The following is a 13340-nucleotide window of genomic DNA, read 5'->3' on the forward strand; positions in this document are numbered from 1 at the left end:
CTAACTTTAATCTCTTTGAGGATCTTCTTGGAAGAATCCCACAGGAAGAGCCCCTGCAAAGAAGGGTGCAAGACAGTTGGTTGATATTCAAGGATAAGTTCCTCCAAGCTCAAAAGCAATACATCCCGATGCACAAGAAGTCAGCCAAAGCATGATCAAATGAATTGCATGATCAAATGAAGAATTGCATGATCAAATGAAGAACAGTCACTACCCAGGCAGGAAATACACAGGAGATGGAAACAGGGTCAGGCCACTTGGAATGAAGATAGAGCGGTTGTCAGAGGAAGTGGAAATGAGACAAGAAAGGTCAAGGTGCATCTGGAATTAAATGTGGCCAAGCATGTCAAGGACAACATCCTGCCCCTCTACTCAGCCTTAGTGAGGCTACATCTAGAGTGCTTTCTCTATTCTGGGCTCCTGATTACAAGAGAGACATGGAGGTCCTGGCACAGGTCCAGTAGAGGGTGACAAAGGGGCTGAAATATCTTTCTTACAATAGAATGAGGGAGCTGGGCCTGTTAAGCTTTAATTAGAAATTACTGAGAGGGGATCTCATATATATATATAGTCTCCCACAACATCCTTACAGGTAAGCTCAGGAAATGTGGGTTAGTTGAATGGACCCTGACAATTGCAGAGATCAGGGGGTTGTGATCAGTAGACTAGAATCCAGCTAGAGACCTGTAAGTCAGTGGTGCTCCCAAGGATCCAATCTCACTGAATTTGTTATCAATCACCTGGAGGAGGGGATCAAATGCACCCTTGGCTGGTTTGCTGGTGACACTAAACTGGGGGCAGTGGCTGATCCACTCTGCTGCCATTCCCTGGGACCTTGATCTGCTGGAGGGTTGGGCAGAGAAAATTCTAATGAGGCTCCACAAGGGCAAGTGTCAGGTCCTGCTCCTGGGGAGGAACAGCCCCAAGTGCCAGCACAGGCTGGGGCTGACCTCCTGCAGAGCAGCTCTGTGGAGAAGGATCTGGGACTCCTGGTGGATCACAAGTTGTCCATGAGCCATCAGTGCCCCTGTGGCCAGGAGGGCCAGTGGTATCCCGGGGTGCAGAGTGTGGCCAGCAGGTCGAGGGAGGTGACTCTCCCCATCTACTCAGCCCCAGTGAGGCCATACCTGGAGTGCTGTGTCCAGTTCTGGGCTCCTCAGCACAAGAGAGACAAGGAGCTGCTGGAGAGGGTCCAGTGGAGAGCCACAAGGATGGTCAGGGGTCTGGAGCTTCTCTCTTGTGAGGAGAGACTCTGGGAGCTGGGCCTGTTTGGTCTGGGGAAGACTGAGAGGGGATCTCATCAATGCACAGAAACGTCCCAAAGGTGGGTGTCAGCAGGATGGTGCCAGACTCTTTTTGGTGGTGCCCAACACTGACGTTGGACGAGGAGCAACAGTCACAACTAAAGGACAAGAAATTCTACCTCAGCCTGAGGAAAAACTTCCTTACACTGAGGGTAGCAGAGTACTAGAATAGGCTACCCAGGGAGATCATGGAGTCTCCCTCTCAAAAACCTCCTAGATGCATTCCTGTGTAATCTGCCCTAGATGACCCTGTCTTGGCAGGGGGGTTGGACCAGATGATCTCCAAAAGTCCCTTCCAAACCTAACAATTTCTGTTATTGTTATTCTGTGATTCTCATCAGTTTCTACAAGTATCTAAAGGAAGGCTGTGAATGGATGGATTCAGGTTCTGCTCAGTGGTGCCAAGCAATATGAGAAGAGCCAGTGGGCACAAACTGACACACAGAAACTTCCATCTCAACAAGAAGATGAACTTCTTTTCCGTGCTGTGACCAAGCACTGGCACAGATTGCCCAAAGAGATTGTAGTCTCCCTTAGTGGGGATATTTAAAACAATCTGAACACAATTCTGTGCAATGTGCTCTAGGACAATGCCCTTGATTAGAGGAGTTGGACCAGATGACCCACTGTGGTCCCTTCCACCCCAACCCATTCTGTGACTCTGTGGGGCAGTGATTGCTGTAGTTAAGCTGTTTCATTTTTCCATATATATACCTATAAACAACATCAACAGTCCTTTTCTCCCTTTGCTGTGTTTTAAGTACATGGGCCAGACATGCCTACCAAAGACACCTGGTAGGTCAGGACCAGTACAGTTACACACACTTCTCTTCTTCCCTTTGCACCCTTTGCAGTGGCTTTTCATACAATTGCAATATATCCCATCCTTTATCTAATTCACCTGCCTTGCTGTAAAAGGCCTCCAACCAAAAAAAAAACAAACCAAAAACAAACAAAAAAAACCCCCCAACACATTTTTTTCTCCCCAGGGGACTTTTTCCTTTACCTATTCAGCAAGCCTTTTATTTTTCTGTTAAAATTGACATTTTTAAAGTAGTTACAGTATTTTTCCCTTACAATATGTTTTTGCATATTGGAACAAAACCCTTCTATTTTGAGTAGCTGCCACGAAAAATGGGGACAGATTAATAAATGTCTATAGAATAAACAAACAACAACTGGTAGTTAAAATTCAGAGGACATTTCCTATGAGACTATAAATAATGAATAATTTGTGAGAGGCTAAGGAACAGACATAGTAACATTTTCAAAATGGCACACTATCAAATCAAGTGGACTAGACTCCTGCTTCAAAAGGCAAAGAAAAAGATATGCATTTTAAGCTCCATTGACTCTCCAAACATGGAGACCACTGACAAAGAGTGGTATCTACAGAGTACCTTGTTTATTGCTGATCTGTGATAAGGCTACTTTGGGAATTTCTGTCCTATAGAAAAACAGTAAAACGGCTTTGTGATTACACCATCCATCTGACCTACAGTACCAGCTGTGAAGTAGTACCTATTAACATTCATAGATCCTATTGTGGAACCAGAGACCCTGAACAGTACTGGCTGGGGACAGAAGCAGTAGCAGGTGTCACAGCCACAGAAACCTTCAGATTTTGCAGCATTTTAATTTTAAGGAGACCATTCTGAAAAGCCCTAACTCTCTACTGCAGTTCTAATAAACCAAAGCAATAATTTTCAAGATACATTACTTATACTGCTGTGCAGTTAGAGCTCTCTGTTAACTCTTGAGAGTGTGAATTGACACTCTATGGTTTGCTTTCATACACATGTCAACAATTTGAACAACTAAAGAAGTCTCAACACAGGACCTCTGAGGAGAAAATACCTAGAAGTAGTCATGGAACACTGCTTGAAGATGAAGTTACAAATAAAGGAAGCATCCTATGATGTTCCATTAGGTTGGTGCAGGACAGCAAAAATCACTCATCTTCTCTTTCCAGAATGTAACTAAACCATACAAGGGGTTATTTCACTGAAGCGCTTGCAATTAACACTCAGATTTTTGGATGGAAAATGTAGCAAATTGCTACAGTTCCCTTGTAGTGCTAAGATAAGTCTCCTAGAGTGAGGAGACACACAGTTGTACAATGAAATACTGGCAAATTGTATTCTATTTGCATTGATTACATGTTTCCTATAAAATTTAATTAATAAAGCTTGCTAAATAATTAAATTAAAATATTGCATTCTGCATTTTTATGTAATCACTGGCAGTCAGTAAATCTTAAAGATCCTTTGAAGACATTTTGTAACCTGTGGCACATTTTTCCTTGTTTCTTTTGGAAATAAGGCTACGATATTAGTCTGTCTGCACATCTCCAATCAAAAATGCACTGATCTTGGAGATGAATATGGCTAACTGGCTCAAAATGCAATAGGCAAAATACAGTTAAGCCAGGAAAAATGGGCAGTAAGGACTAGGATAGCCCGAACAGTAGACATTTATGGACCTTAACCCTATGGATGCCAGGAAAGGAAAGGCTTAATTTGGTATTTGCAAATTGAAAGTCAGTCACAAATTAGAAGTCAAGAAGAAATTAGACTGTCTTCTTGACAGTCTGACACTGAACGGTAACAAACTGGAACATGAGACGGAAAAGAGATTGTTCAGTCATCTAAGTATATACAAACATTGCACTACCTAGATTACAAAACTACCAGCTTGCACTCCAGCATTACATAACCTGAATTAGAAAACATGCCCAGGTGTTTCTAAGGGAAAATATTTCTCTTTTAACGATTCAGTAGTCCTGTACAGCAAGCTGATAGATCAAGTTTTTTCCAAAAGGCACGCCTAATACGCACTCCACAAAAAAGAGACACGTTTTCAGTACATGCTTTACATGCTGTCTATACAAGTCAGCTGGAGAAACTGGGAGGTTCAGTACCATCCCAAAGAATGGTGCAGTACTGCAGAGCACCTATTTTTCACAAAACACTTACAGAGTTTTTAAAGACATGACCCATTATCCATAGGAGGAAGAAATCTAAATTGTGTAACTCCACTTTTTTTAATGAATTTAGCGTCATTTTTAAAATTAAAATTAAGCTTCCTCATTCCACCATTCTTTTTGTTGGCAAACGAAAGCCGTAAACTGAAACTACACAACCTTGAGGAAATTTAATATAAATCTGGATGCCACTTATTCCACTCATAGTGATGTTTTTAGCCTTGTCAATATCCAATGTGAAAGGTAAATATCAAGCAAAAAAATCTAAAAAAATAAAACTCAATCCTAAGAACTCACTATAAATTTCTCTGTAAAAAGAATAACTCATAAATGTATTTTTCAGCACACAAAGACTTCCAAGACTAAAATCTGAGTCAAATATAGCATTCCTCAGATGAAGTAAGTCACAGGTGGCAGTCACAAGTAACAAGGCATACCTTATTTCCTCAATTTCACAACACTTTTAATTGAAACACCTGTAAATGACTGTGATTGAAAAGATGGTCAATGGTGATTGCGGAATAATAATGAACATTTTAAATTGTAAATAACTTGTCTAACAACCAGTGCCAACGGTTTTACACTGTTGACCCTCTGCTCACTATATCATCTGTGTAACAGCTTCCTCTAATATTGTTGAAATCTACCACTAATTGGTCTTTAGGGTTAGAATGTATATACCTAAATTTATCCCCAGATGACACCGTATTACTGTAACTCTACACAGTCTTTGCAAAGCATGACACTGAAAAAAATCACTGCTGCCCTATATGATTCTTAAATAAAGAAAATTCAATCCTACAGCCTTAACATTCTCAAAGAAAAAACCCAAAAAAACCACCAGCAACTGTAAGCCAAATTAGGCAATTCATTTCTAGAATGTTTTAACAAAGACATTTATTTCTTTTTATTAATGAAGTTAATACTAGCATAGAGTTTGCAGGGTTTTGTTTTTTTTATTATTTTAAACAATCTTAAACTGGTTAGGGGTTTAAACTACTGAAATAGTCCATTAAATATTTACAAGGAAAAAAACCCAGAAGTTCATAGCACCATACCTGTGCCCTTGCATGAACTTCCCCAAGGAGACCTGAGTACTGCTGTTCCAGATACTTTTTTTCATTCTGCCAACAGCATGCATCTGCTTTCATCTGTTCAGCCATTTTGTTAAAGGCATCTTCCTGGCTCTGCTGAAGCTCCTTCATAGTATTGGACTTGTTTCTACAAACATATTCCAGGTGAGATATCTGTGTGACAAGCATTTAAAAATAAATTCTTTTACTTTTCTAAACACCTTTTTACTTTATTGTGCATATCAGTTTAACCACAGACAATCCCAGCATAAAATCTGAACTAATTTCTTCAATATATTCATTAAATCTAAGTAAAAGCCTTCCATGACAGATTGTTTACTTGAGATGTGCAACAAAATGAACAAAAAATTGGATTCAGTTTTGCTATTGTTGTACCATGTTGTTGATATTCGTTGCTTTCTTTGTTGAAAACCTCTACTGCTATTTTTTTTTTACACAAGTGCTTAGAACTTGTGTTGCTAAAGTACCAATCTGAGTATCCTAGTCCCTTAAAAGTTCACAAGAATTGCACACAATGTAAAAAAACAGTCCTTAATTTAATTTTTTCTTTTATTTGAAAACAAAAACATTCCAGATACAATTAAACACGGGAAGAATTTCAGGACATTTTAGCATACATAAGTTGGTTTCAACAAGCACAAATTATTCACTCTGTGGACAACTTTGGAGAAAAATTTTGTTTGCAACAAAGTGGGTACAACACAAGTTACATACTGTCCAAAATCCCTGAAAAGCTGGTAAGTACATGAAAAGAGCTGTACAGACCTCACAGTCAATATCAATAACCATACTAAATTAAAAAGCAAGAAACAATATGACACAACATCCCCAAACACTGCCAATAATGTTCATTCCCTTCTCTTCCACTCCCTTTCCTCCTTTACTTTGAAAGTAAAATAGAAAAGTACATCAAATGTTCATAATCCAGATTTTATCCTACCCCTTTAGTAAAGGGGGTAGGTCCAACTGACTGCTGGAGTATTTGTTAAATGATGGACAGAGTTAGAACAATTCAGTGTAACCAGCCCTGCATCTTACTCAGGCCAGAAGAGTGGTCACTCCTGAAGATGAGAAATGTCAAAAGATTTTCCCTTACTATGTCTCAAAAAATATCAGCACAGACAAGTTCTGGGGTTGCTGTATTAGTCTTAGAACTGATTTAATCAATGGAGCCAGAAAATGAACTGAAATCCTAAAGACTGTCATATATTAGTCTGTGGAGGCAGTTTATTAAAAAGGAGGTCTTTTCTTTCCTAAAAATGCAGGGATTTCTGGAGAGAAAGGCCATATAAGTTACTTACATCCTGAAAATTACAGCTCCTCCCTATAGCAAATATTGATATGTTTTATATAAATGGATATTTTCTATCAGTGTTTCTGAATATAATTCTATAATCCATGAGTTACAATTAAATATAAAAAATACACTGTCATTCCTTCAAACAGTTCATCTGAATAATAAACATGTAATTTAAAGACGATATTCCTTGAGTAAGTGCATTTTGTTTCAGTTTTATGGTAAAATAAAGACTTGCTTTATTAGTGTAAATGACTAAGTTCTTTGAATTGCTTCATCAGTAAGATTAATTTATTTTCTTTTAATTAGGTCCCTGTGGCTAATATTGGCTAGTACTATTAGCATGTCCTGCACTGAAAGTGGAGCTTAGAGACTTCATACAGACTTCAGTCACATTTACATGCCCACAGCAATGGCATCAAACTGAGTTGTAGACAAGCCATAATTAATGGTATTGAATTATTAACGTCCAAATTCTTTTTGAAATAAGATGAATGTCAGTCCTTCTTAATGATACTGCGATGTGGACAAATGTCACTGAATTTAATAGAGGTAGCTAGTGCCTAAGGACACTTACCTTCTCATTAGCCCTGTTGAGGTCTGAGATCAGGGCATCAACATTCTCCTGCAAGACTACACAAAGCTCAGGCCAAGAGAATCTATCTAGCATGCCTTCTTGTTGTTTTATAAGCACACAGCCTGCTATCAAATGCTGGTATAAGCTATGAAGGAAGGTTAGTTTCTCCTGAAACAAAAGGAAACATTACTTGTTGTATCTGAACTGTGTTACAACTGAAAGACGTGCATCACATGGGCAGTAATATGAACTACATGCAACTGAAAAAAGCCCACACAGTTCATTCTCAAACCTTTTTCAAAATTCCACAACAGCTAACATTTGCAGTCATACATATTGAAGATAATGTAACAAAACAGGTTTTACAAAATGTGTCTATTCAGACATAATATATAAATAACTTATAAAAATACAGAACAGTCCTGCATTCATCACAACCACTACCTGATACAGATAAAAAATTCCATGTTATTAGTACATGCAATTTATTTATTTATGGTAAAATTTTCAGTTATATTCAAACTGTACCCACTTGCAACAACTGCAGAGCCTGCAGAAAATTCCCTGATTGGCTTGGCAGCACAACACACCATTTACACAACTATCACTCTAAAGTCTTTTTTAAATTGTTTTTTTATGGATTATGTATGAGACTAAATGGCCAGACAAAATAGGCTTATAGCTTCATCAGTTAAATTCCACAAGCCACGCCTCATTCATTTACACTGATTTTAGTCAGTAATATATTGATGCAAATTATAAATAGACTTTAGCAACAATAGCATGCCATAGAAATTCCATCCTTAGTGCTTATAGTACATGTATTCAATTTAGCAACTTTGATTTTGACAACAATAGAAAGCTGTACCTCAAAAGTCACAAGAAAAAAGTCTGTAAACTATTGCAAAGGTTCCCATTGTTTTCCAGGGGCCTTGGTTAAGGTATTATATTAAGAAATTATAGATGGGAAACCAGGGTTTTTCTGAATCCTTTCAATTACACTTAGGTGCATTTTCTCACAATTATTTCATGGTATTTTATGCAATTAAAAATAAATTGTAGTTTAGTTTAGTTTAACTTTGTTTCTAACAGATCTACAAATTCCCCAGGGAAAATCCAGTGTCCCACCATCATTACATTTTTTGTTTGAGCTGTGATAAAACTGGGATAATTATCCATTTGGCACAAGAACCAGGATTCCAGGACCCCAAATCAATTCACACATGTTGAATGCAACCACAGGGTTGTAGACATGCTGACTTTACAGTATAGCCAGACTTCTAGTTTCCTCCACTTTAATCATTATCTGATGTGTCTAACAATTCCAGCTGCTTCATGTGGACCCCATTTAAATACCAGACTGTAAAAGAGGTGGAAAGAATGTTTCCTTTTTACTCAGTTGGCATCCATGTCCAAATTTGTGGAAGTAATGAGCTCAATATGCACAACAACTACAAATATATCATTGCCATTGCTAGTACAGAACCGCTTCATTGGGCAGAAAAAGCAACAAAATTAACATCTGTTAATACATATAAGGAGAGAGATAATGTTTCTGAAATAAGACAGTGTGGGCCCATTCCCACATACAGCACATCATAATCAGCTAACAGATAAAGTAAGAATTTCTAGGTTTTGTGGCATGCATGCAAAACTACCTCAATTCCATATTTGCTATCTATCAATCGCCATGTGGATCAGTAATTAATACATGATAATGACAGTCTTACACATTTCAACTCCAAAACATTTCTGTTAACTTTTAATTTGAAAGAAAGAAATAATTGTTCAGGTACAGCTTTTTGAATAAACTCTGTTTTTCAAAAATTCAAAATACTGGAATGATTAAGCTATTAGTTCTGATACAGAAGAAAGTAGAACCAATATGTCCTGAGATCCTGTAGATATTAAACACATATTTCAAAATACATATCTTAAAATCATATTTTAGGGATAAATCTGTTAAGACTAAGAGTAACCATCTGATGTATGTAAATGTATAAAGCTGAGATTAAATAAAGACTCTTTGACAGTCATCTTGTCTCTAGTAATACCTCCATATCCTTCTGGTAAGCCCTGGTAAGCTTCTGGATTTCATTTTCAGATTCTGTGGCACGTACTTGCTCTTTCTCCCAGCATTGCTGTACATCCTGTAGTTGCATTTTTAAAGTTTCTATTAAAGTCTCTCTGTCTGCACATTTAGCACGCAGATGGTTTAACTCTTTATTGGCATCAGCCATGATACCCTGAGCTTCCTGTAAAACAGAAGAATGCAACAGAAAGGCTGGTATAAATTTTACTCTATAAAATGCTACCTTAGTCAAGTGTTCATCACCTGAGGAAAGAAATAGTCATATAACCACACATATTTACAAGACTCCAGGCTAGGTTGGCTTACTTTTTCCTTCAGGAACAGAATTTCAAACTGATAATAGGCCTCTTCCACAGCTTGCAGCTAGACAGCTTTGGAAATCCATCTCTAATAAAGGCTCCACGATGCAGTGATCTTCACAGTCCCCTCTACCCCCACAAATGAGGTGCAGAACACAGGGACACATCCTCTACAGAGTGCAAACCTCTCAGAGCAATTGAAAAGGTACATTATTTTTTTGAGTGAATCCCTGATCTGTTGGAGCTGAGTCTGCAAGCAACATAGGTGCTGTTGCCAATTGTATTATTTACATGCAAGATAAAAAAAAGTGAGGACTCACTTTGGAGGCTTGAGCATGGGAAGTAAGTAATAATCAGAAATAAATACCATTATGTTACCAGCACCAAATCTTATCGGGTAAACACAGAACTTAATACACTATCCATTTTGTGCTAAAATATTGTCCAGTTACACTGGATGTCCAGCACTCCTAAAGTTTGCAAAAGGTCAAACTGAAACTATTGCTTATTTTTCATACTATCATACAAAAGATACTACCAAAATCATCAGAAAATGACAAGTTTTATTCTTCTAAATAAAAATATTAAAATATTATTTTTAAATTTCTAATATAAATGTTTTCAGTTTGGATCTAGATTTTGATAATCTATACAATATTATTACCAAAAATTTAGAGAGACTGAAAACCAGCATATTGCATAAAAACCAGTACCCTGTTTGTGTACGAAGCTCAGTTTGTGTGTGAAGAATACAAGTATCTCTTGCAAAGGGTTGCCAGATTTTTAGGTGAGTTAAAAAGGTGCTGTAACGGAAGTCCTAAATCTTCTGAACATAAATTAGTAAAGAAAGTTTGTGACAGCTGACAACACATCATGTGTAAGTATCCATTAATGTGAAGATTCAATGAATGTTACAGAAAAACACTGCATAAAACATAAAGCAGCATATCCTCTGCAAAAGAATCTGAAAAACGCTGGCTTTACAGACATTCTATTTTTGCAGTAATACAATACACTGCTAGTTGGGACAGTAAGTTAAAATACAACCTTGGGACTTGCTCACTCCCTCAGCTATTGATTTAACCAGACAGGACATTACAAAACTGGTGTCAGCCAAAAACAGAAAAAATAAATATTGTTCCAAATCTAAAGGAAAGAGCTCTCAAGTGTTTTAATCTCAGGTAACTTTAAATCCAAGAAATTTTAGGCCGCACGCTTGCCAGCTGTTAAAGAAAACTCGATGCATTACATGCATTGACCTCTCTGATAAACACAAACAAAAAAAAATTAACAAAAGAATGGACATCTTTTATAAAATATACCTTCATATGCACAGTGGTAATTAATTTCTCTTTCCCTTTTCTTGAGAGAAACAGTTAAACAAAAAAGATTACTGATACTGATTTCAATAAAACAATACTTTGCACATTTATAAATGTATTTTAATTATTTCAGAAGTGAAATCACTGAAATTATGCATTAGTGGTAACCAGAATAAAGCAGCATGGTTTCACACAAACTTGCAAGGTAAACTAGTTTGCTCAGAATACAGTGATATAGAGACTTTGATAAGAAAAAAAAATACTTTTAATCCAGAAAGATACCTTTTGCAGAACATTCAAATTTTATGCTAAATTCATTAAACCATACCTTAAGGTCTTGTCTTAAAGCACGCATTTTCTCCTCAGATACATTAAGTTCTTTTGTCATCTTTTTACACAAAGCCTTTGTTTTCTCAAGCTGTGAAAAATATGACAGTCAAACAGGCTTTTTATAGAAAAGCTGCAATGATCTATTCAATATAATATAAAGGAAGAATTTTGTATATGAAAGTAAAAAACCAACATGTATTTCAATTCCTTGGAAAGCTTTTATACTCCATACAATCTAAATAATATGCCATTACAAAGACACTAAATAACTCTTTCATAATGATTTAAAATAAAGAATAGTGGCAGAATCCCAAACTGAGTCCAGTCTTACCTATCCTATTAACTCTCAAAATATCTGACAAAAACACAAATTCTGAAATGCGCTTGAAAGCATTCAGTAAATTCAGTTAATGATCCAGGGAGTGGTTTGAGAAAACAAGTTTTCAAGTCAGTGGCCATTTGCAGAAATTATCCAGCTAGAAGCATAATTCTTTTCTGAGCACTGGATAGTACTCACATACAGTAAAAACCAGCAGTGTTCCAAAGAGGCATAGTGACTACTGTAGGCTTAAAAGTAACCATCTCAGAGGTTGCTTAATGTGTGCTGAGGTACCATCACTTTCCACTCTCAAAAAGTATAACAACATATCAAAATACTCTGTATCTTTGTTTATATGATGATACTACTAACGCCTGACATTTAAGAAGCAACTCAGAAATAGAACGCTTCATTTACAAAATTTATTAATTACTTTTAAAATTTTTTATTTTTGTATTTTGATGTCAGGAAATCTGGCAAAACACTTAGAAATAATTATAGTAAATTAAAGAATGCTACTGAAATATTTCCAGTCTTTTTATTGGTTTACTAGTATTTTCCATCTCCTGAAACATATTCTGGCATCTGCACTTTACAGAAAGTCAGAAGCTAGTTATCTACAAAACCCAAAACACTTCTACACCTTTCAGTCACACAAACTAACTACATCTTTTTATTTAATGTTTAATACAGTAAGTTAAAGATGACACATTACAAGTTTACCAGCATATTTCATATATACATACAGATGGAAACATACATTAAAAAATTAATCAATATGTAGGATCTTGTTGAAAATCTTTTATAAAGAGAACAACTAAAATTTGCTTACTATTGTATTGCTTACTAAAAACCCTTCCTTACTGTGTATTAAAACATCCTATTGTATTGCACAGTGCCCTTCATAGTCCCCTTGTGCATTACTGTATTATTAAAAAGTTTTATTATTAAACATATCTCGCACATAAAAAGCCAAAAGCAGCATTCTCTGTGGGGGCAGGGGTAATCAAGAAGGACAGAGCACTGCCCTTTCTGTGCACCACGAAGGTGCTCAGTGATCTCTGGCTCCATATGACAACTTCAGGGTCAGTCACACACAGTCCTACTGGGAAGTCTTGTGGCAGGTCATCTGTTGGTCCTGCTCTGCTTGCGATTTATTTTCCTTGACAGTTCATTCTTCTTTCTGTCAGAACACTCTCTTTGCTTTCTTAGAAGCCACCCCCTTGGTCTCCCCACTGCTGTCTCTGGCACAGTTTCACAACAAAGCACATCACTAAGCCAAAGCCTGCTGAGTCGACTTTTCAACTGTGCTGCCTATCACGTGATGCTCCTCCTCCCAAATAACAATTCGCTGTGGGTAATATGTTCCTAGTTACTCTTCAGCTTCCAGACTTGGGTCTCAGAAGAGTTTCATAATGACTATACACATCAATTCTCTTATCTCGCTGGGAAAGATTTAACAGTGCTTGCTGTTTAAAAAGTATAATTGTTTCCATGGTCACTTATTTTTGTGCCCCTTGAACAAACTCAAAGGTCTTGTGGGAGACCATTCTTTTCACAATAACAGGGGCAAAGCTGATATACTTTTCTTTTATTATTTTTTAGTTTTTTTAATGTGTTGAGTGACTAGCTAGACTATGCATTTGTAAAAACAAAAGACAAAACCTAGAAATTAAATAGAGTGCTGGCACCTTTACAATCTTATTACAATCTTACAATCTTG

The 13340-nt window shown here is 36.9% G+C and overlaps 1 protein-coding gene across 1 annotated transcript in view; it reads right to left on the minus strand.

Annotated features, from left to right (window-relative positions):
* The window catches only part of CCDC171 (coiled-coil domain containing 171), a 155518-nt gene that overhangs the window by 87816 nt on the left and 54362 nt on the right, over window positions 1-13340 (minus strand). Inside the window, exons 13-16 of the mRNA XM_058827369.1 lie at window positions 11297-11386; window positions 9310-9510; window positions 7256-7423; window positions 5346-5534 (exon numbers count right to left, since the gene is read on the minus strand). Coding sequence (XP_058683352.1) covers window positions 5346-5534; window positions 7256-7423; window positions 9310-9510; window positions 11297-11386 — 648 coding nt within the window. The remainder of the gene's footprint in view (window positions 1-5345; window positions 5535-7255; window positions 7424-9309; window positions 9511-11296; window positions 11387-13340) is intronic.

Source organism: Poecile atricapillus, chromosome Z (genome assembly GCF_030490865.1).
Source record: "Poecile atricapillus isolate bPoeAtr1 chromosome Z, bPoeAtr1.hap1, whole genome shotgun sequence".
Classification (NCBI taxonomy): Eukaryota; Metazoa; Chordata; class Aves; order Passeriformes; family Paridae; genus Poecile; species Poecile atricapillus.